The sequence below is a fragment of the Pinus tabuliformis genome, chromosome 4_2, assembly GCF_031772625.1.
Source record: "Pinus tabuliformis cultivar Carrire ecotype Pingquan chromosome 4_2, CPIR1, whole genome shotgun sequence".
In the NCBI taxonomy this organism is placed as follows: domain Eukaryota; kingdom Viridiplantae; phylum Streptophyta; class Pinopsida; order Pinales; family Pinaceae; genus Pinus; species Pinus tabuliformis.
The window spans coordinates 401522673-401547882 of record NC_142304.1 but is presented as its reverse complement, the minus strand read 5'-3'; the positions used below and the strand labels follow the sequence as shown (position 1 = coordinate 401547882).

The 25210-nt window shown below is 41.4% G+C and overlaps 2 protein-coding genes across 2 annotated transcripts in view; both read left to right on the top strand.

The window, feature by feature from the left end:
- Window positions 1–25210, top strand: part of LOC149169646 (Flavin containing amine oxidoreductase family) — a 242885-nt gene that overhangs the window by 92573 nt on the left and 125102 nt on the right. The window lies entirely within an intron of this gene.
- On the top strand, window positions 18837–21335 carry LOC149169647 (uncharacterized). The gene is made up of 2 exons (XM_089427140.1): window positions 18837–21017; window positions 21141–21335. Exon 1 carries the CDS (start codon window positions 19077–19079, stop codon window positions 20763–20765), a length of 1689 nt encoding a protein of 562 aa, XP_089283266.1. The 5' UTR covers window positions 18837–19076; the 3' UTR covers window positions 20766–21017; window positions 21141–21335.

Genomic DNA, 25210 nt, shown 5'->3' with positions numbered 1-25210 from the left:
GAGAAGGTGAAAGACACACACTTGTTGTTTCAGCTTTTGGATGAGGTTGTTGAACATGTGGGGGTGGCTAATGTTGTTCAGATCATCACAGATAATGCCTCTAACTATGTTCTTGCTGGTAAAATGTTAGAGGGAAAACACAAAACCATCTTTTGGACCCCATGTGCTGCACATTGCATAGACCTCATGTTTGAGGATATTGGTAAAACGGTTTGGATCAAGAACACTATATAGCATGCCAAAAGCATAACAAAGTATATCTACAATCACTCATGGTTTTGAACCCTATGAGGAAAAACAAAGGGGGCAAGGATCTTGTTAGGCCCGCCGTCACTAGATTTGCAACTCATTTTTTGACATTGCAATCTATGCTTTCTCAACATAGAAACTTGTAGAGGATGGTTTCCAGTAATGAATGGAATGGCTTTCAATGCGCTCGCAAATAGGGTGGCAAAGATGTGAGAAAGAAAGTTAATGAAGACATATTTTGGCAAAAGGAAGCAAAGGTTGTGAAAGTTGTTGAGCCACTATTTAAGGTGTTGCGGTTGGTGGATAGGAAAGATTGGCTATGGGTTTCATTTATGAGGCTATGGATTAGGGAAATGTGTTAAATTATGGTATGTTTTATGCTTAGAGCAGTTTACTTATTTTTCTTCTTATTAGCCACAGATTAGTAATCACATATACATTAAGTAAAGTGCAGATAGAACCTTAAATGATCAACAGAAAACAAGCCAAGACAAGAGACACAAGATATGGCGGCTAGCCAGGGATAAACCCCGATGCGAGGAAACCCTTTGATCAAATCTTCTTTTATTTTCAATAGTTCAGCAGAGAGAAATAGTGCAAAATCTGAATTTTGTAATTTTATATCAGCAGCAGAAAACCCTAGATCAGCAAAGTCAAACTTGGTCAAACTAGCTGAAATTGACCTCTAAAATACTTGGTCAATTTTCGGTCAACTTGTCCTCGAATAGCTTGAAGAAACAACCCTTGAACAGCCCCAAAAGTTCAGTCAATTTGCAGATTTCTGAAGTCAACTTGTAGCCCTAAACTAGGGCAGTCAACACCGGTCAAAACAAAGGTCAGATCACCTCGTTTTTTGTGCCAAAAATTGTGGCCTGCCTAGGAGAGGCAACCACACCCAATCCGCACTCTTGGAAGGTCAACGCTTGGTCAACGCTGGTCAAAGAGATGACCTGCTGCCCTAGCGTCCTCCTTTTTGCGTCTTCCTTGCCCTAGGACGTCTTCCTTTCAGCCACACGTGTGAGAGAGAGAGAGAGGCTCCTTTTATACGTAGGAGAGAGAGAGAGAAGATGAGTGCACTGAATTGACCAAATGAAGAGAATGCTCCTTGTATTTATATGCAAACGTTGAGGTTGAGTAGATATGACTGTTGGGCTTCTGAGCCTACATAAATTCGCTGGCCGACCTTGACAATTTGTCAATAATCAAAATAAATTCATATCTCCATAAATACTTATCAGAATCGGATGATCTTTAGATCAATCCTACACCTCTCGATGAGAGGAATCTAGGAAAAATATCAGAAGCCATAAATAACGTGATCCACATGGAGTTTGGCCCTAGTTGCCAATTTAACACTCCCTCTCAACTAGGGAGAACTTCATCCACAATCCGTCAGACCGTCGCTGATGTCCATCCATCAAATGCACTGTCCTGTACAGCTTGACCCCACTTTGCTCTGCTCTGCTCGAACTATGAAGAAGAAAAAATGATCGAGGATGTATCATACCATCCTCCACTGACCCGAAGTCAGTTCCAGAGTGTGAACCACTCTCACTGATCCCAGATCATTATCTCTGATCCAAGATCAATGGAGGTCATCCTAGCATAGGAAGTACGGTAGATACAACGATGTGTCCATCGATAGTACTACTATGGTCCCTATCCTCATTTCCCTGCTCATTGATCAGATGAGAGGTACTTCGTTAAAATTGGCAACTAGGGCCAAACTCCATGTGGGTCACCTTATTCATGGTTGATAATATTTTTCCTAGATTCCTCTAGTCGAGAGGTGTAGGATTGATCTAAAGATCACCCGATTCCGATAAAGTATTTATGGAGATATGAATTTATTTTGATTATTGACAAATTATCAAAGTTGGCCAGCAACTTATGTAGGCTCAGAGGCCCAACAGACACATCTATTCACCTTCAACGTTTGGATATAAATACAAGATGACTCCTCCTCATTTGGTCACTTACTACTCATCATATCTCTCTCTCTCCTGCGCAGAAAAAGAGTCTCTTCTCTCTCCTGTGCAGAAAAGCTCTCTCTCTCACCCGAGCCGAAACAAGTTGTTCGAAGTCTTGGACTGGTGCACGGCGAAATCTTGGACTGGTGCACGACGAAATATTGAACTGATTCACGATGAAGTCTTGGACTGGTGCGCGGAAAAGTCTTGGACTGGTGCACGACGAAGTCTTGGACTGGTGCACGACGAAGTCTTGGACTAGTGCACGGTGAACGACTCACCGGTGGAGACTTGACGAGTTTGATCTAGGGTTTGCTGCTGCTGATATAAATAAGATCTTTGTACTATTTCTCTCTGTTGAATTATTGAAGATAAAAGAAGATTTGATCAAAGGGTTTCCCCATATTGGGGTTTGTCCCTGGCTAGCCGCCACATCTTGTGTCTCTTGTCTTGGCTTGTTTTCTGTTGATCGTTTAAATGTTCTATTTGCACTTTACTTTATGTACATGTGATTGCTAATTTGTGGATAATAATAAGAAAGATAAGTAAACTGCTCTAAGCCTAGAACATACCATAACTTAACATGGAATCAGAGCTAAGGTGAAGACAAAGCCCAAGCAAGAGCAAGAGCAATCATCGAAGAGAAGGTTGACAAGGCTATCTGAAAGAAATCGTGGGGTCCTCAACACACTTCCCCGCTGAAGATAAACTCCGTGAGAAGTCTGACTATCCCGGATAGAAGATGTCTCTCGATCTAATATTAGAAGAACATGTAGTGTTGGACCATGTGAGAGGCGGAATTGTTGAGCCTCCATCAAATGCATCCACTGCTGCTAGGAACAAATGGACCAAGGGAGAAGTCAAAGCAAAGAAGATCATCTGGGACTATCAACAAACACTTGGTGGCCTATGTTTCTGAGCTGAACACCTCTAAGGAAATCTACGGTAGATTGTTGAGTTTATTTAAAGTTAATGATGCAAATCAAGTCTTGTTTCTTAGAAATAAGCTGAAGGAAATTAAGAAGGTCAAAGATGAGAATATGCAAGCATACTTTTTAAGAATCACCGAGATCAAGAACGATCTCCTATCTATTGGGGAAGTAATTCCTGACAGGGAAATGACACTCAGCACTCTTGGAGGACTACCATCTTGAATGGTATATATTCAAAACTACTCTTCTCAACAATAACGTAATTCCTGGATTTGAGGAATTAATGGCTAGATGCATTCAAGAAGAAACAAGGATGGAAGAGCAAGAAATACCCATACTTAAAGGTCATCCCTTTGCCTTTTCTTCTCATACTAAAAGAAGAAACAATTCCGGGGCTAAATTCAAAGGAGAGGCTGGACCAAAGGGTGGAAGAAAAGGACGATGTTACAATTCCAATAAAACAGGTCACTATGCTAGGGAGTGCCCTGATAAAAGGGACTCATGATCAAAATCCCTATCAAAGCAATCAAAGGAATGGCAAGTCAAATGGCAGAGGTAAATGAAGTGTCGGAAATCAAGGAAGGGGACAACCATTCAAGAAGGCAAGAAATTCCAGGTATGAATCTAACATTGTTGACAATAAGCAAGATGAATATTATCTACTAGCTGCTCTATCTACTACTACTCCCCCGGAAATTGGCTTATTGATAGTGGTGCTTCAAGGCACTTCATTGGTTACAAAGAATCTCTCTATAATCTGGTAGAGAAAGAAACCAACCTGGAAATTGTTCTTGGAGACAATTCAAAATATCCCGTGAAAGGCGTAGGAAATGTCACTCTTCAATTGAATTAGGATAATACCATCCACTTACAAGATGTATTATATGTACCTGATCTCAAAAAGAACCTGGTGTCCATTTCGGCAATGGAAGACAAAGGCTACAAGGTGGCTTTCAACGATGGCAAGGTACGTGTATGGAAAAAAAACTTTAAAGATGCTTTTACTCTTGGGTTTTGAGTTGATTCATTATATCAGGTCGGAGGAAGTCCGTTGGGTGTCATGACTTGTGACACATCTCTTTAGTCCAAATTATGGCATCGGAGATTTGCTCACCTTCATTATAAAGCTCTACCTGATGTAAGAAAAATGGTAACTGGGATGCCCGAGTTCAGATTAGAGCAAGAAGGTGTATTTCCAGGATGTGCCGAAGGGAAGCTCAAAAGGGGACCATTCCCCTCAAGCCAAAGCAAGACCTCCGATATATTGTAGTTGGCTCACTCAGACATATTCGGTATGATGCCTATGAACTCTTTGGGAGGATGTTTATATTACCTCACTTTTACAGATGATTATTCTCGCAAGACTTGGATATATTTCTTGAAAAAGAAGAATGAAGTGTTCTCTTAGTTTCGACACTTCAAAGCCTTGATCGAGAATCAAACCAAAAAGAAGATCAAGATCCTAAGGACTGATAATGGGACTGAATATGAATCCAATGAGTTTCATGACTTTTGCAAAGAGGTTGGCATTAAGAGGGAGACCACTACACCCTATACTCCTGAGCAGAATGGTGTGGCAGAAAGGAAGAACCGTATGATTGTGGAAGTTGTCCGTGCTATGCTCCATGATCAAAGACTTCCAAAGTTTCTATGGGCCGAAGCTGTGAACACCGCTGTATATGTACAAAACCGATGCCCTCATCAAGCATTGGGTTCCAAAACTCCTGAAGAAATGTTCACCGGTAAGAAACCTGACGTATCTCATTTTAGAATTTTTGGAAGCCCGATATATTTTCATGTGCCGAAAGAGAAAAGGAATAAATTGGGTGCATCTGGAAAGAAAGGAATCTTTGTGGGTTATAGTGAAAATACTAAGGGCTATAGAATCTATGTAGCTGGTCAAAGGGAAGTCGAGATTAGTCATGATGTCACCTTTGATGAAGATATGGCCCTTAGCAAGGTGGACAATCTTCCTACTTTGAGGAGCACTCAAGAAGCTGACACCAGGGAACCGAAAGAAAAAGAAGAGGAGACAATGCTTGATGTGGAAGAACCCCTGGATCCTATTGATCCTCCTCCGCCTGAGCCCTCCTCTTCAAGGAAGAGGCCTTCATGGCTTAGGGGGACACTTGATGATGCTGAAGGACACACAGCACCCTGAGGAACCTTCCGTGAAAGTAAGAAACCAAACAGGTATCAGGATACTTGACCATCATAAGCACGATCATCCAAAATGAGCCTTCATCATTCATAGATGCCGTCAAGCATCAAGTATGGAAGGATGCTATGACTGAAGAATATGAGTCTATTATGAAGAACGATGTCTGGGATGTAGTCCCCAGACCCCAGGACAAGGCAGTTGTCACTTCAAAATGGCTTTACAAGATAAAGCATGTAGTTGACGGAAGTGCAGAAAAGTATAAGGCTCATTTTGTCGCTCGTGGCTTCTCCCAGAAGGGAGGTATACACTATGACGAGATATTTTCCCCTGTTGTCCGATATACCACCATCCGCTCGATCATAGCCCTTGCTGCTTCGCAAGGATGGAAACTACATCAAATGGATGTCAAGACGGCGTTCTTACATGGTTTGATCAAAGTAGAGGTCTATGTGGAGCAACCCGAAGGATTTGAGATTCATGATCGAGAATCTCATGTGTGCAGGTTGAAGAAGGCCCTCTATGGGCTAAAGCAAGCACCCCGAGCATGGTATGAGAGGATCGATAGCTACTTGATGAAGCTGGGATTCACTAGGAGTGAAGCCGACCCCAACCTTTACTTTAAGGTTATAGATGACAAGCCTCTCATACTGGTGCTATATGTTGACGACCTCTTTCTAACAGGTGCAGACCCTCTCATTCACGAATGTAAGAGGGAGCTGGCTTCTGAGTTCAAGATGAAAGACCTAGGACTTATGCACTATTTCCTAGGACTGGAAGTCTGGCAGAAACCAAGGGAGATTTTCCTATCTCAAGGAAAATATGTGGTGAAGATATTGGAGAGATTCGGCATGGTGGACTGCAAGCCCGTAACCACCCCGATGGAGCTTGACTTCAAGAAGTTAAGCGGTAGTGCTGTTGGACCTGTTTTACGAAATACCATCGAGTATCGTCAACTTGTCGGAGCATTGATGTTCCTAGTGAACTCCCGTCCAGATATATGCTTTGCAGTCAACACGTTGAGTCAACACATGGTTGAACCTCACCACATACATTGGATTGGTGCCAAGAATCCGCTGAGATATCTTCGTGGCACAATTACTTATGGGTTAAGATACACTGCCAGAAATGTGAGACTACTTGGATATACTGACGCTGATTGGGCAGGCAATGTGGTGGACCGTAAGAGCACTTCCGGGTGCTGCTTCTCCTTGGGATCTACTTCGATATCCTGGATGAGCAGGAAGCAGAAGTTTGTGGCTTTGAGCACGCTCGAGGTAGAATACATTGCTACTAGCATGGTCTCCTGTGAGGCAGTCTGGTTACGAAAGCTCTTCAGTGAGCTATTTGGATTTACATTAGATACCACCATGATCCTAGGTGACAACCAGAGCGGGATTCGGTTATCAGAGAATCCTGTATTCCATGATCGCTCCAAGCATATCGATATCAGGTACCAATATATTCGTGACATGGTGCAGTGGGGAGCTATAAGGCTCCAACATATTGGTAGAAATGAACAGGTCACCGACATTTTGACAAAGCCCCTAGGAAAGGTCAAATTTCTGATTTTCCGAGAATGACTTGGAGTCATTCAGAGACCATCTTTTGAGGGTCAAGTATGATGTACTGAGCTTTGGGAGCTCCAGGGGGCGCCGGGTACTTCTTGGAGCAACATATGACCATAGGGTAACTCAACATCCCCTGTTGGTGCACTTTGTACAGGGTAAAAGGTTCAACCTTCCCCTGACACCCCGTGGCGACTATGGAACAGGATGATTAGTTCTACTGTGGGCCTAGATGATTCGTTCTCCATGGCGATTGTGGAACAGGATGATTCATTCTCCTGTAGGCCAGGATGATTAGTTCTTCGTGGCATCCATTGGACAAGATGATTCGTTCTTCTTTCGACATGATGATTAGTTCTCTTGTCGAGGCATCCTACCCATGCAGTTTGGGACTCATGGGAAGTACCTCACATCTGATCAATGAGCAAGGAAATGAGGATAGGGACCATAGTAGTTCTATCGATGGATGCATCGTTGTATCTACCGTACTCCCTATTCTAGGATAACCTCCATTGATCTGGGATCAATGATACTGGTCTGGGACCAGTGAGAGTGGTACACCCTCTGAAACTGACTTCGGGTCAGTAGAGGACTGGTCTAGGACCAGTGAAAGTGGTACACACTCCAGACTGACTTCGGGTCAGTGGAGGATGGTATGAGACATCCTCGATCACTTCTTCTTCTTCATAGTTCAAGCAGAGCAGAACAGAACAAAGCAGAGCAGGGGTCAAGCTGTACAAGGCAGTGCATTTGATGGATGAATAGTAGCGACGGTCAGACGAATTGCAGATGGAGTTCTCCCTAGTTGAGAGGGAGTGTTAAAATTTGGCAACTAGCGACAAACTCCATGTGGGTCACCTTATTCATGGCTGATAATATTTTTCTAGATTCCTCTTGTCGAGAGGTGTAGGATTGATCTAAAGATCATCCGATTCCGATAAGTATTTATGGAGATATGAATTTATTTTGATTATTGACAAATTATCAAAGTCGGCCAGCAACTTATGTAGGCTCAGACGCCCAACAGACACATCTATTCACCTTCAACATTTGGATATAAATACAAGATGACTCCTCCTCATTTGGTCACTCACTACTCATCATATCTCTCTCTCTCCTGCGCAGAAAAAGTGTCTCTTCTCTCTCCTGCGCAGAAAGGCTCTCTCTCTCACCCAAGCCAAAATAGGTTGTTCGAAGTCTTGGATTGGTGCACGGCGAAATCTTGGACTGGTGCACGGCGAAGTCTTGGACTGGTGCACGACGAAGTCTTGGACTGATGCGCGGCAAAGTCTTGGACTGGTGCACGACGAAGTCTTGGACTGGTGCACGATGAACGACTCACCGGTGGAGACTTGACGAGTTTGATCTAGGGTTTGCTACTGCTAATATAAATCAGATCTTTGTACTACTTCTCTCTACTGAATTGTTGAAGATAAAAGAAGATTTGATCAAAGTGTTTCCCCATATTGGGGTTTGTCCCTGGCTAGCCGCCACATCTTGTGTATCTTGTCTTGGCTTGTTTTCTGTTGATCGTTTAAATGTTCTATCTGCACTTTACTTAATGTACATGTGATTGCTAATTTGTGGATAATAATAAGAAAGATAAGTAAATTGCTCTAAGCCTAGAACATACCATAAGTTAACATACTTCCCATGAGTCCCAGACTACATGGGTAGGATGCCTCGACAGGAGAACTAATCATCCTGTCCACCGGAGAATGAATCATCATGTCCAGTGGATGCCACGGAGAACTAATCATCCTGCTCTACAGTCGCCACGGAGGATGAATCATCTTGGTCCACCGGAGAACTAATCATCTTGTTCCACAGCCGCCATGGAGAACAAATCATCCTGGCCCACAGGAGAACTAATCATCATGTTCCACAGTCGCCACGGGGTGTCACTGTGGAAGGTTGAACCTTTACCCTGTACATAGTGCATCACCAGGGGATGGTGAGTTGTCTTGTGGTCACATGTCGCTCCAAGAAGTACCCCGCGCCCCTTTGGAGCTACTAGAGCTCAATACATCATACGCGACCCTCATAAGAGGGTCTCTGAACGACACTGAGTTGTTCTTGGAAAGTTAGGAATTTGACCTTTCCTAGGGGCTTTGTCAAAATGTCGGCGACTTGTTCATCTGTACCGATATGTTGGAGCCTTATTGCTCCTCGCTGCACCATATCTCGAATATAGTGGTACCTGATATCGATATGCTTGGAGCAATCATGAAATACGAGATTCTCTGATAAACGGATCCTGCTTTGGTTGTCACACAGAATCACGGTGGTATTCAATGTAAATCCAAACAACTCACTGAAGAGCTTCGCAACCAGACTGCCTCACAAGAGGCCATGCTAGCAGCAATGTACTCTGCCGCGATGGTGCTCAAAGACACTGACTTTTGCTTCCTGCTCATCCAGGATATTGAGGCAGATCCCAAAGAGAAACAACACCCGGAAGTGCTCTTTCTGTCCACAACACTGCCTGCCCAATCAGCATCAGTATACCCAAGTAGTCTCACATCTCCGACAGTGTATCTCAACCCATGAGTGATTGTGCCATGAATATATCTCAATAGATTCTTGGCACCAATCCAATGTGAGTGGTGAGGCTCAACCATATGTTGACTCAATGTGTTGACTGCAAAGCATATATTTGGACGAGAGTTCACCAAGAACATTAATGCTCCGTCGAGTTGACGATACTCGGTAGCATTTCGTAAAACAGGTCCGGCAGCACTACCTCTTAACTTCTTGAAGTCAAGCTCCATCGGGGTAGTTACGGGCTTGCAGTCCACCATGCCGAATCTCTCCAATATCTTGACCACATATTTTCCTTGAGATAGGACAATCTCCCCTGACTTTCACTCCTAGGAAATAGTGCATAAGTCCTAGGTCTTTCATCTCGAACTCAGAAGCCAGCTCCCTCTTACATTCGTGAATGAGAGGGTCTGCACTTGTTAGAGAGAGGTCGTCAACATATAACACCAGTATGAGAGGCTTGTCATCTATAACCTTAAAGTAAAGGTTAGGGTCGGCTTCACTCCTAGTGAATCTCGACTTCATCAAGTAGCTATCGATCCTCTCATACCATGCTCGGGGTGCTTGCTTTAGCCCATAAAGGGCCTTCTTCAACTTGCACACATGAGATTCTCGATCATAAATCTCAAATCCTTCGGGTTGCTCCACATAGACCTCCTCTTTGATCGAACCATGTAAGAATGCAGTCTTGACATCCATCTGATGTAGGTTCCATCCTTGCAAAGCAGCAAGGGCTATGATCGAGCGGATGGTGGTATATCGGGCAACAGGTGCAAATATCTCATCATAGTCTATACCTTCCTTCTGGGAGAAGCCACGAGCGACAAAACGAGCCTTATACTTTTCAGCACTTCTATCAGCTCCATGCTTTATCTTGTAAAGCCATTTTGAAGTGACAACGACTTTGTCCAGGGGTCTAGGGACCACATCCCAGACATTGTTTTTCATGATGGACTCATATTCCTCAGTCATAGCATCCTTCCAGACTTGAAGCTTGACAGCTTCTGCAAATGATGAAGGCTCATTTTGGATGATCGTGCTCATGATGGTCAAGTATCTCTGATATCTGGTCGACTTCTTACTTTCCCGGAAAGTCCCCCTGGGTGCAACGTGTCCTTCAACATCATCAAGTGTCCCCCTCAGCCATGAAGGCCTCTTCCTAGAAGAGGAAGACTCTTGCGGAGGGAGATCAATAGGATCCATAGGTTCTTCCACATCGGGCATCATCTCATCTTCTTTTTCCTTTGGTTCCCCGGTGTCAGCTTCTTTAGATCCCCTTAAAGTAGGAAGATTGTCTACCTTGCTAAGAGCCATATCTTCGTCAAAGGTGACATCATGACTAATCTTGACTTCCCTTTGACCAGATACATAGATTCTATAGCCCTTAATATTTTCGCTATAGCCCATGAAGATTCCTTTCTTTCCAGATGCACCCAATTTATTCCTTTTTTCTCTAGGCACTTGAAAATATACAGGGCTTCCAAAAATTCTAAAATGAGATACGTCATGTTTCTTACCGGTGAACATTTCTTCGGGAGTCTTGGAACCCAATGCTTGATGAGGGCGTCAGTTTTGTACATATATGGTAGTATTTGCAGCTTCAGCCCATAGAAACTTCGGAAGTCTTTGATCATGGAGCATAGCACGGACAACTTCCTCAATTGTATGATTCATCCTTTTTGCCACATCATTCTATTTAGAAGTATATGGCGTAGTAGTCTCCCTCTTAATGCCAGCCTCTTTGCAAAAGTCATGAAACTCATTGGATTCATATTCAGTCCCATTATCAGCCCTTAAGATCTTGATCTTCTTTTCGGTTTGATTCTCGATCAAGGCTTTGAAGTGCCGAAACTAGGAGAACACTTCATCCTTCTTTTCAAGAAGTATATCCAAGTCTTGCGAGAATAATCATCTGTAAAAGTGAGGTAATATAAATATCCTCCCAAGGAGTTCACAAGCATCATACCGGATATGTCTGAGTGAACCAACTGCAATATATCGGAGGTCTTGCTTTGGCTTGAGGGGAATGGTCCCCTTTTGAGCTTCCCTTCGGCACATCCTGGACATACACCTTCTTGCTCTAATCTAAACTCGGGCATCCCGGTCACCATTTTTCTTACATCGGGTAGAGCTTTATAATGAAGGTGAGCAAACCTCCGATGCCATAGTTCGGACTGAAGAGATGTGTCACAAGACATGACACCCAACAGACTTCCACCGACCTGATATAATGAATCAACTCGAAACCCAAGAGTAAAAGCATCTTTAAAGTTCTTTTTCCATACACGTACCTTGCCATCGCTGAAAGCCACCTTGTAGCCTTTGTCTTCCATTGCCGAAATGGACACCAGGTTCTTTTTGAGATCAGGTACATATAATACATCTTGTAAGTGGATGGTATTACCCTGATTCAATTGAAGAGTGACATTTCCTACGCCTTTCACGGGATGCTTTGAATTATCTCCAAGAAGAATTTCTAGGTTGGTTTCCTTCTCTATCAGATTATAGAGAGCTTCTTTGTAACCAGTGAAGTGCCTTGAGGCACCACTATCAATAAGCCAATTTCCCAGCGAGTCCGGGGGAGTAGTAGTAGATAGAGCTGCTAGTAGATAATATTCATCTTGCTTATTGTTAACAGTGTTAGATTCATACCTAGAATTTCTTGCCTTCTTGAATGGTTGTCCTCTTCCTTGATTTCCAACACTTCTTTTACCTCTGCCATTTGACCTGTCATTCCTTTGATTGCCTTGAGAGGGATTTTGATCATCATCTTGCAGTGAGTCCCTTTTATCAGAGCACTCCCTAGCATAGTGATCCGTTTTATTGCAATTGTAACATCGACCTTTTCTTCCACCCTTTGGTCTAGCCTTTGCTTTGAATTTAGCCCCGGAATTGTTTCTTCTTTTAGTATGAGAAGAAAAGGCAGAGGGATGACCTTTAAGTATGGGCATTTCTTGCTCTTCCATCCTCGTTTCTTCTTGAATGCATCTGGCCATTAATTCCTCAAATCTAGGAATTACGTTATTGTTGAGAAGAGTAGTCCTGAATATATACCATTCAGATGGCAGTCCTCCAAGAGTTGTGAGTGTCATTTTCCTGTCAGGAATTACTTCCCCAATAGATAGGAGATCGTTCTTGATCTCGGTGATCCTTAAGAAATATGCTTGCATACTCTCATCTTTGCCCTTCTTAATTTCCTTCAGCTTATTTCTAAGAAACAAGATTTGATTTGCATCATTAACTTTAAATAGACTCACCAGTCTGTCGTAGATTTCCTTGGAGGTGTTCAGCTTGGAAACATAGGCCACCAAGCGTTTGTCGATAGAGTCTCGAATGATCTTCCTTGCTTTGACTTCTCCCTTGGTCCATTTGTTCCTAGCAGCAACAGATGCATTTGATGGAGGCTCAACAATCTCGCCTTTCACATGGTCCAACTTCCTGCTCTTCTAATGTTAGATCGAGAGACATCTTCCATCCGTGATAGTCAAACTTCTGACGGAGTTTGTCTTCAACAGGGAAGTGTGTTGAGGACCCCATGATTTCTTTAAGATAGCCTTGCCAACCTTCTCTGCAGTGATTGCTCTTGCTCTTGCTCTTGCTTGGACTTTGTCTTCACCTCAGCTCTGATACCATGTTAAATTATGGTATGTTCTATGCTTAGAGCAGTTTACTTATTTTTCTTCTTATTAGCCATAGATTAGTAATCACATATACATTAAGTAAAGTGCATATAGAACATTAAACGATCAACAGAAAACAAGCCAAGACAAGAGACACAAGATGTGGCAGCTAGCCAAGGACAAACCCCAATGCGGGGAAACCCTTTGATCAAATCTTCTTTTATCTTCAATAGTTCAGCAGAGAGAAATAGTACAAAATCTGAATTCTGTAATTTTATATCAGCAACAGCAAACCCTAGATCAGCAAGGTCAAACTTGGTCAAACTAGCTGAAATTGACCTCTAAAATACTTGGTTAGTTTCCGGTCAACTTGTCCTCGAACAGTGTGAAGAAACAACCCTTGAACAACCCCAAAAGTTCAGTCAATTTGCAGATTTCTGAAGTCAACTTGCAGCCCTAAACTAGGGCAGTCAACACCAGTCAAACCAAAGGTCAGGTCACCTCGATTTTTGTGCCAAAAATTGCGCCCTGCCTAGGAGAGGCAACCACACCCAATCTGCATTCTTGGAAGGTCAACGCTGGTCAAAGAGATGACTTGCTGCCCTAGCGTCCTTCTTTCTGCGTCTTCTTTGCCCTAGGACGTCTTCCTTTCAGCGACATGTGTGAGAGAGAGAGAGGTTCCTTTTATGCGTAGGAGAGAGAGAGAAGATGAGTGAATTGAATTGTCCAAATGAGGAGAATGCTCCTTGTATTTATATGCAAACGTTGAGGTTGAATAGACATGACTGTTGGGCTTCTGAGCCTACATAAGTTTGCTGGCCGACCTTGACAATTTGTCAATAATCAAAATAAATTCATATCTCCATAAATACTTATCGGAATCAGATGATCTTTAGATCAATCCTACACCTCTCGATGAGAGGAATCTAGGAAAAATATCAGAAGCCATAAATAAGATGATCAGATCCACATGGAGTTTGGCCCTAGTTGCCAATTTTAACAAAATGAACAAATAAAGGAAGCATACAGGGATAGAGTGGCTAAGTATGGGCCCATTTGGGAAATCATTGATCAAAGATGGAACAATCAACTCCATCTCCCTATACATGCAATTGGGTTTTTTCCGAACCCAAGGTATTATTATAAAGCGTTGGAGGCAAAAGCTTTGACTGGGGAGGTTAGAGATGGATTGATTGAGTGCCTTGAGTGCATGGTAGCTATGGAGAGTGAGCAGCTGGAGATACACTTACAGATCACTTGTTTCGGTGGAGCCACAGGAACCTTTGGCAAGAACCTAGCAAGGATTGCAAGGGAAGTAGATGAGCCAGGTAAACAATTTCAAATTTCAAATTCTTATTTTGTTAATTTGTTTATAATTTGAAAGTTGGATATAATTTGTTGAGCTAACTCATTACACAACTATTTTTTTTGCAGCGTAATGGTGGGAGGCATTTGGTAGCCATTGTCCTCAATTGCAGAAGTTTGCAATCTGTATTTTGAGTCAAACTTGTAGTGCTTTTGGGTGTGAGCGCAATTGGTCTGTCTTTGAGAGGATTCACACAAAGAAGAGAAACTGTTTGGAACAAAAACGGTTAAATGATCTAGTCTACGTCCAATACAACCTCCGGCTAAGACGCAACCAATTGCTGAACAAAAGACCTGATACAGATCCCATTGTGTTGGAAGATATTGATCCATCATCAGATTGGGTAGTGGAGAGTCAACCAACAGAGTTTGACCCTGATGAGGATATTGGTGTTGATTTGGATTTAGAGATGGAGGCATTACAACAGAATGTTCAGTTAAATGCAGATCCACTAGTACTAGGCCCAACCCCAAGTCCTCTAATTGCAGAAACTTCCTCTACTCATCCATGCCGCAGACACATAGCTTGTCTATCTCAGCGTGCAACTGCTGCTAGTACTATACTTCTATAGTTGCAGTTGGAGATGTTGGTGAAGAGGAGGAGCCATGGGTTTCCTCTTCCGACTCTGATTCAGAGTCTGAGCCAGATGGTGTTTGTTTTTTAGCAATAGTGACTAGTGATGTTTTGTTGTAGAGGCCATTTAGAGCCTCCTTGGTTATGTGTTTTTGTTCTGATCTCTATATATTACATGTATTGGACAGTGCATTGGGTGCCATTTTGATATAATAGATATATTCATGAGCATACTTTGATCATATGTTGTCTTCTCTCTATATTCTAATGCTTTGAGTTTGGAAACATGAATGAAAATCTTTAAAAATATGTTTTTCATAAAAAATAAATATTTAATGTATTTTTTACAAAGACCGAGTCATTGAAATCAACTAGGCCGAGTCGATACCGAGTTAGAGTCTGTGTTGGACCCTCGGCTGGTTCTGAATCCGAGTCGGAGTTTTAAAACTATGGACACAGGGCAATTCGTAGAGGGTTTTAGAGGCCAATCTTCAGTGTCGGATTTGCCTGTGGTGTGAGGAAAATTCCTCACTAGATTTTTGCCAGTATTTTTCTCTGTAGGATTGCCAGATTCGACATCCAAATTATTGTACTCAGATTTCACTGCTGCATAATATCTAAACGCTCAACTGCTGCACTGGTTTTCCCAAGTTGGGATTTTCTTGGGACTTTTGTCCAAAAGTAACGATGTCCTTTTTATTGTGTGTGTGCTAGTATTTTTTTAGTTTCCAACGCTATTTATTTCCGCAGTTTTATTTGTGAAGGTTGCAGTGTGATTAATTTGGTATTGCCGTAGCAAATAAATTGTTAAATTAATTAACAATTAGGAGAATTAATTCTAGTTGTTGCAATAGGATTTCAATTTTGAAATTTTCACAAGTCCCAGTGTGGCCCTCTGGAGGTATAGGACCCCATATAGGGAGACCAAGCCCAAAATGGAGACCCACATGCAATCCTGCATAAAATCCAATGTGTGCCCTTGCCCTCTAATACAATAAATCACTAGAATGATCAAGTAAAAGAGCTTACAAGCCATGGAACCAATGGGGCACTTCATGGTGGCATGCCCTTCCATAGTGGGCATTGGCATGTACAAGTGTCTCTTAGCTCAGTAAGGGGGTTAATCAAGGACCCTATTAGGTGGTTTCATCCTTTAAAAGGGGTGACATGTCCATGGTACATCCCTCAAGTGGTAGGTGGCAAATGATAAAGTAATGGAACAGAGTGGGGATCAGGGGAATCATCCAGACCACATGTCATGGTACAAGGGTAGCTATAATAAGGGAAGCCCACACCTGGGTATATGAGTGTAGGAGGGAGAAAATCGTGGTACATGAGTTACCTCGACCTTTGTTTTTCCACCCTTCTTCATATGCCTTTTGCCTTTGATTGATTTTTCTTCATAACTGCTCGGGGCTCCAGGGGATGAGAGCATGTTGTGTAATATATAGCAGTGGATACCCCCTTAAGGTAGGACAATTCATTGCCCACTAGGGTGTGAAAATTCCTAAATTAGAATCCCTACTGTAGCAACTGATGATATTTCTCTTACTTGTGAGATTTACATGAGCAAGTTATTTGCAGTTTCTTACGACAAATATTGAAATATATACACTGCAATCTTCACTTAATTAATTTATATGCGGAAATAAGAGACTGAGCAAGAAAGAAAATACAACAAAATAACACCGTTATTTTTGGACAAATGTGCACGAAAAAACCCAATGTGGGAAAACCGGTGCAACAAATCTGATGGTTTTATTATTATGCAGTAGTAAAATCTGAATACATCTCTGGAAGCCTTCCCGACAATCCAGTTACAGAGAATAAACCTGACAAAGAGATTTGTGGGATTACCTCACATTATCACTGGAAATCTTGGCTGATCCAGCCCCAGAATGATTGCCCTTGACTTTTCTGGCTGCCTCTGCGCAGTGTCTACGACAGCCCAGCGTCAAGCTCTGTGGGAACAGAGTCAATCCTCTGGCTGGTCGATTTTTTGCCTAGGTGATTTGATTTCTGCCTCTCGGTCTCACACCCAAGCTCCTGGCTTCTGAAACTTGAATTCCGTCTACAAATTTCGGACTCCCCCTTGGCTTCTACGCTGCCTCTGTGTGGCTTTGTGTCAGCCGCTCTGGCTCAGCGCTGCCACGGCTGGATCTTCCTCTGCCTTCTTTGCTGAGTATCGTTTGACTGGGAAAAATTTCCCTTCGGATACTATCCTTGCCCCTCACTACAAAAGCTTACTTCGAATCTCTCTCTGGTAGTTGCTCTGCTTCAAAAATTCGATCTTTTGAACTCTCGTTATTTTTTCCAAGTGGCCATCAAGCTTCCTCTTCTAATCCTCTCGTTGATCAATCAATGAACCAGATTAGATCCTAATCAATGGTTAGGATCATATTGACTTGATCTTCGCCTTCTTCTAGAAGTTTCACCCACACTTTATATTAATACCCTTTAATTGTTTTAATTTCCTAAGTCTAGACTTAAGGTCCCATTAAAAATAATTAATTATTTTAATAAAACTATCTCCGGGTGGAATTTCCCTAAGTGATTTCTGGGTATTGGAGAATGCATGCGTCTAAGCCTCCTTGCAAATTTTAAGACTTAGAGCACATTCGATGCTACCAGGAATCAACATAGGGGTTGGGAGAATCATGGGTTCCTTAATGATGGAGGGGGCTCATCTAAGGCCTATAGGAACTAGGGTGATGGCCATGGATAAGGGGTAGAGCTCATGTTTAGCGTTTGCCCACGTGCTAAATTTGTATGCCCAACCATCTTTTATAATGTATTTTGCCCATTTTTATAATGTTTGGGGGCTTATAGGCTAAATTCGACCTAGCGGTACTCATATAAATAGAATTCAACCTCATTTGTATTAGATCATCATCACACTTGGATTCTTTCTCTTGAAAAGAGCTCACACTTGTTTTTTTGGCTATTGGAGACTCTTTGGATGCATTTCGATGTATGGAGATGATTCGTACTTCTTTGGAGCTACTTCTTGGATTTTTGGATCGATATATTGCACAGGATTGCGGGGGAGCGACTCCCCTCCTAGAACCTGCTCCCGGAGCGCGTTCTCGAAATCGCTTCTCCCTAAAAAAAAATTCGCTCCCTTCTTTTTTTTGCAATTTTTTTTGGAAACACGTTCCAAATGCAATTTTTTTCAAAGAAACAAGATGTTTTGACTGGGGCAACCTAATGATCAACCCTATGGCCCTAGTTTTGATATGCAATTCATGGTAATGTTAAACTCTTAAAGTAAAAGTGACATTATCCTTCATTTTTCATTTTCATCATTTTACTTAAATTTTTAACATTACCATGAAATGACTCAGGATGTTTGAGAGTGGTTCGGACCAGTGTTGTTAAAATCGCGATAAAATCGCGATTTTATCGGAAAATCGCGATTTTTTCCTCTGCCCGATCAAATCGCGATTTTTATCCGTAAAAATCGCCACTTTTTTTTATACCGATTTTTATCGAAAAAATCGCGATTTTTTCGAAAAAATCGCGATTTTTTGCGTAAAAATCGTGGGAGGCGCGGGCAGCGGGGTTTTATATGGCAAATTCGATTTTTTTTTAATTCATTGTGCTGTCGCCGCGCGGAGGAGGAGGAGAAGAGGTGAGGGAGAGGAGCTGAAGGGTTTCCGTCGGATTTGGGAGCGAATCCAAGCGTTTTTAGGAGGAATCCAAGCCAAGATCACCAATTTGTCCATAAAAGAGGTATGTAGATTAATTTTTTTTGGTTTTGCTTCTATAAAAACTTTGGTTTTCATTGTTTTTAAAGAATTTTTTGAAATTTTTCATTGATTTGGGATGGGTAATTTGTTATGACTATGAGAACCAATTTTTTATTTTTATTTTCTCATTTTTTTTAAACATTGTTTATTTTTTTTGAATTTTCATTGTTTTTTGGCATTTGCCATTGGCATTTGGTTGGGTAACTTGGGTTTAGAAATTGGGATTTTGGAAATAATTAACTTGTAATTTTGCAAATGCTAAATTGTAATTTGTATTATGTAATCCTAAATTCCTATTTCCTAATCCTTATTTTTCCATAGGTTTGCAAATTCAAAATTCAAAAACAAACATGCCAAGGAAATTGGATCCTTTCTGGGAATATGGTGACCCTAAAACTCCGAATGATAGACAAAACTTGTATTGCAAGTTGTGTGGAAAGGAAATATTCGGGGGGGTGTACAGGTTGAAGTTCCACCTTGCACAAATCCCTGGACATGATGTGGGGCCCTGTCTAAATACAAATGCTGAAATTATCCAAAAAGCCATGAGAGCATTGGGAGAATTAGAGCACACTAGAGATGCCAAAGAAGAACTCAAAAGGCAACTAAAAAGGTCAGTTGAAGGAAGTGGGCCAAGTGGCACTGGTTCTACTGCAGTGTCAGTCAATCCGGTAGCTGCATCATCATATTTTGTTCCTCGAACCACACCTGGTTCACAACCAACTATTGGTTCAATGCTAAAAAGAACTGAAAAAGAACAAGCTGACAAGTTGATGACAAAATTTCTCCTCTGGAGTGATATTCCTTTCAGCATTGTAAGGAGTAATCCATTTTTCCAACCTACTGTTGATGCTATTGCCAGTGTTGGCCCGGGGTACAAAATCCCTTCTCTTCATGATTTCAGAGGCCGGCTTCTTCAAGATGAAAAGCGTGACTGCACCCAAAGATTGGAGGATTTTAGGGCATCATGGGCACAAACAGGATGCACTGTTATGTCAGATGGTTGGACTGACCAAAAGGGGAGAACCCTTATAAACTTCTTGGTTAGTTGTCCCAAGGGGACTATGTTTATCAAATCTGTTGATGCAACTCATCAAATCAAAGATGCAAGAACTTTATGTGATTTGCTGGATGTGTTTATTTTGGAGGTGGGTGCAGAAAATGTTGTCCAAGTCATAACGGACAATGCTGCAAATTATGTTGCTGCTGGTAGAATGCTTATGGACAGGCATCCTGCTTTATTTTGGACACCTTGTGCTGCCCATTGTATTGATTTGATGTTAGAGGACATAGGGAAAATTCCCTTTGTCAAAGAGGTTGTTGACTCATCAAAAAGCATCACAAAATTTATTTACAATCACACATCTGTGCTTAGCTTGATGAGAAAATGCACCAACAACAAAGAGTTGGTGCGCCCCGCCATTACACGGTTTGCGACGAGTTTCATATCTCTTCAATCCCTCTTGAATTCTATGTGGGATTTGAAGAGAATGTTTCTTTCAGAGGAGTGGCGTGCTTCGTCAATGAGCCGCAAACCAGAAGGAGAGGCCGTCTGCAGACTAGTTTCATACCAGGAAGACTTCTGGGCGGGAGTGCAGGAGGTGTGCGCTGTTACAGAACCTTTGGTAAAGGTTCTTCGGTTGGTTGATGGTGAGAAGCCCGCAATGGGCTATTTGTATGAAGCCATGGACAGGGCCAAAGAAGCCATTCGGTCCTACTATGATGATAAGGGAGATGATGGGTTTCAGAGACAACTCCTTCTATGGGAAGTCATTGATGAGCGATGGAACAACACACTCCATCGTCCCATTCATGCTGCTGGGCTTTTCCTGAACCCTGCATTTTCTTATGCATGTGGGTTTAATTTTGATGTTGAGGTCGTGGAAGGATTATTAACCTGTGTCCAGAAGATGGTGAGATCTCCAGAAGAACGTATGGAGATCTCTAGACAAATTGAGCAATATAAGTTGTCAGGTGGCACATTTGGCTTTGAGATGGCTGTCATTGATAGGACGATTAAAATGCCAGGTATTTTTTAGTTTGTAGTATGTACTTTGTAACTTTGTTTCAACTTTCAAATTTCATTGTTTCTTCAAATTCCATTTTTTTCTTATGTTTATTTAAAATTTTATTTGTAATTTTGTTGTAGACGCATGGTGGAAGATGTATGGTGGCAGAGTACCCCTTTTGCAAAATCTTGCCGTACGCATCCTCAGCCAAACATGCAGCTCCTCGGGATGTGAGCGCAATTGGAGTGTATTTGAAAAAATACACAACAAGAAGCGCAATAGGTTAACACTTAAACATTTAAAATATTGCAAATTTCCAAATAAATTTTTGAATTCATTAAAGTTTTAAACAATATTTTTTTTATAATATTAATTATTAATTATTATTTCATGAACTTTGTACAGGTTGGAGTCCCATAGACTTAATGACATGGTCTATGTCTACTACAATCTTCGATTGTGGGTGAGACAACTAGAGAAGAGTAAGACACCTGATACGGAAGCCATCTCATTGGATGGGATTGACACCACTGCTGAATGGAGGGTTGAGACCGAGAGGCCTCTCATGGATCCCACTGAGGATTGGTTAGTGCAGGATGAGGGGGAGGAGGAGGGGGAGCAGGAGCAGGAGTAGGAGCAGGAGCAGGAGGAGGAGGAGTTGGAGGAGCAGGAGGAGGAGGTGACACCGCCTACCTGGGCTACCACTACCACCAGTAGAGGACGTGGTCTCCGTCCACCTAAGCCTCCTGTAGCTGCTACTACTAGTTCTTCAGCTTCTAGAGCACGTCAGACTCCACTGCCATTTCCACCAGCACAGGCACCAGCTTCTACATCTAGAGGGAAAGAGAAAGCTGTGCCATTTTCTCGCAAGAGGGGCAGAGGAAATCAATAGGATTAGACTTTCATTTTATTGTATATGACATTATGACATGATGAGATACATTATCATATTTTTTGTTGATATTTTGAGGCTGAGTTGGACTTGGGACTCAGGACTTACTATTCAGGACATGATTCAATGTTATGTGTGATTTTAGCGCTAGAAATGATATTAAACATCTTATATATTAGTTTTTTTATCATATTTATGTGTCAATGTATTTATTTTATGTTGTAGATGGTTTAGATATTAAAAAAATTGAAAAAAAATGAAAAAAAATGAATATTTTTGTGCCAAACGCTTTTTTCCCGCTTTTTTCCGCTTTTTTCCCGCTTTTGTCGATTTTTTTCCGCTTTTTTCCCGGCGCCGATTAAATCCCGATCGCGCTTTGTGCAACATTGGTTCGGACCTCATTGGAGTTCATATGGAGAAAGTAGAATTTTAGATCACTCAAAATTCAACTGACTTCTCACTTCTTCAAGATTTTAGGATTGGGGGGATTGGAATGTTTCCATTGGATTTTGTCATGTACTAGGGTATGGAACTCGTATTTAATCAAGAGCACCAATCCCTCTATGTCTCTTGATGCTAGTGACATTGGTTGTCGAACTCCTCTATCATGTCCCTACTAAAAATGTACCCATCACTCAAACAAAATCTTGACTTGACATGCTATGTTTTTTCTATCTTATGTTAATGCTTAGAGGGTGATATTAATGACAAAGATCCCTATACAAATCCAAAGGTAATGACAAAGATACCTCTGGATATTAATGCTTTGAGGGTGATAGTAATGAAAAAGATCCTGATTTGCCAACAAGACTCGGAAATTAGACATTTCTCGTGGCGGCAAGAAGCCCAAGCATTAGCAATAGGCAATAGATTTACTTGTCTTTTCTAGTTTCTAGTAGTTTTTATAACTGTTGACTATTTCATATTTATTATGATATTTTTTGTAAACAATAATATATGACAATTTAAGTTTGAAGTTTGAAGTTGGCAATTATAACTCATTGGTAATGAACTATGAATATGATGCTTTGTGAAAGTTCAAAGTTGTTTCATTTCATTTCATTTTATAACATTTCATTTCATGTTAGAATTTTTATATAATTTTGGTGATCATTGATGATAAATGTTATGCATTGAATTTTGGAAGCTTGAAACTTTAAGATTGATGAATCATGAGACTTGATATGTTGTATGTTACTAACTTGTGGACGTGGTCGATGAAGATTATAACTTCTAGATGATTGATGTTATATGGTTCAATCTATGTTTTTATGCTTTTTATATCTAATTCATCATTCTACATGTTTTTGTTGACATTTATGCATCAATATATATAAAAATATATATTATATAGTAATTCACTCCCGATTCGCTCCCGGATCGGGAGCCTTTGAAAATGTCACTTCCCGCTCCCACTCCCGCTCCTAGCTTTCGCTCTCGCTCCCAAGTAACCTTGATATTGCATGTCATTTTGTAAATGCTCATGTTGTTGGATTTTTTTTCTTGAATTTGTTTAATATATGGAATTGCTACTCTAGAATATGTTAAAATTGTACCCTAATTGTTGAAAATTAAATTTGAAAAGCTTTCTAGTAGAGAATTGCATATCTTATCCATTGTATGACATGTAATGAACGTTCCTAGTGGATGAATATCTTTGAATTCTCCATTAAACTCCATTACCTCTTGAAATAGGTAAATATTTGAAATTGGTACTTAGGGCATCGATTTTGAGGCTTATTAGGTGTAAATTTTAGGGCTAGATTGTTCTTTGTTGTAGATAATTGCAATTTTAAACTTCTTCAACATTTTCATATTACATGTTGATTTGGGGTAGCATAGGATGCGCTCTAGCCACAAAAATTGGTGGAGAGGCTAAAGCACATGAGATCTCCAATACCCAGAAATGGTTTGGGCAGATTCTAAACAGTTTGGGAGATATTAAAATAATTAATATTTTTAATGGAGTCCCTAGGTTTAAACTTAGGGAAAATAAAATATTAATGTGAATTAATATAAAATTGTGTTAGAAGGGTCCAAAAGTTATGGATCAAGCCAGAGTTAATCATAACCGTTGATTAGGGACTTAATCTCGGCGGTTGATGAACCAACAAGAAAAGTATAACGAGAGGCTTGAGGGTCACTTGGAGAATACATTGAGTTAATCAAGATTTCGATTTTCTGGGGCAAGGTTTTCTGAGGAAGTTGAGAGAGTGGTCAAAGTTGCAGCTAAGGGGCAGTGAATACAGAAGCAGAGAGGCAGAGAGGGTACCGGGAGAATCAACGCAGAAGCTGGGAGAATCAACGGAGAAGCCAGGAGAGAGGGATGCAGAGCCAGTGAGAGGCCACGTAGAGCCAGCGAGGGCCCACGCAGCGGCAGCCAGGAGCTGCGCAGTGCCTCTGAGAGCCAGCATGGGTAATGCAGAGTATCTAGAGGCTAACGCAGTGCCTCCAGAGGTTGACGCAGGGGTTATTGGGGTGGCGCTTGGCTAGAGAGGTTGACACAATCCCTAGAGGTTGACGCTGGGGTTTTCGTGGGGCAGATTGGAGCTGGGAGCTGTCGGAGTGTTTATCCGAGGTTTTAGCCGGAACATCTATCTCCGACAGAGAGGTACTACTGTCGATATTATTCTCTGTTGGGTGAGCCGGTTTTGGCACCTAGATTGTATTCAGAAACTGCATAATAATAAAACCTTCAGATAGCTGCACCGACTTGCCCGCATTGGGTTTTTCCGGGGACATTGGTCCAAAAACAACAGTGTCACTTGTGTGCTTGTTTCCTTTAGTTGATGATCTGTAATGTGTTGAGCATGTATGTACTTGTATTTATTTTCAATATTTACATGGTAAATAACTTATTAATTAATCAGAACAAGTAGGCAGAAATAAATAAGAAAAGTTCATGAAGGGTTTCTAACAATTAGACTTAGAAATTCCAACATTACATTCACCCCATAACATCATATCATCATTAGCGATTATGTAGAGAGAACAATAACATCAAGAATGCAACAAAACAGTAAGGAACAATAGAAGAATAATATACGCAATAGAGACACCAGGATTTAGGTCAGAGACTAGGGAGAAACCCCACAAGGTGGAAAACCCAACCAAATTCTACTTCTTAGATATGCATCAATTGTTCATCTGAGATACAATGTACAAATATCATGAGACATAAGTCTTTCATCATTACTCACATTAGGCCACCAGGCACCTAGAGCCAATCCTGGGTCAAGTAGATGCTCATGAGATAACAACAGACATATCTCTCAAGGAGGTAATCACAAGCACTCCTTAATCACAATCCCTCCTATCCTTGTCACAAGAATAGCTGTCAACATTGTCATAAGCATCACTGTCATGTACATCATGGTCATAGACATCATTGTCATATACACTGTCACATCTGTCATAGAGGCAATGTCACATATCACTGTTATTGAGGCATTTCTACATATCACTGTCATGGAGGCATTGTCACATATCATTGTTGTAGAGGCATTGTCACATATAACTGTCGTAGAGGCACTATCACACACATCACTGTCATATAGAAGATGATAAGGCTGCCTCCATGTCA

What these genes read in the sequence shown, in the direction of transcription:
- LOC149169647 (XM_089427140.1), top strand. Translation starts at nt 19,077, where the DNA reads ATGCCAAGGAAATTGGATCCTTTCTGGGAATATGGTGACCCTAAAACT.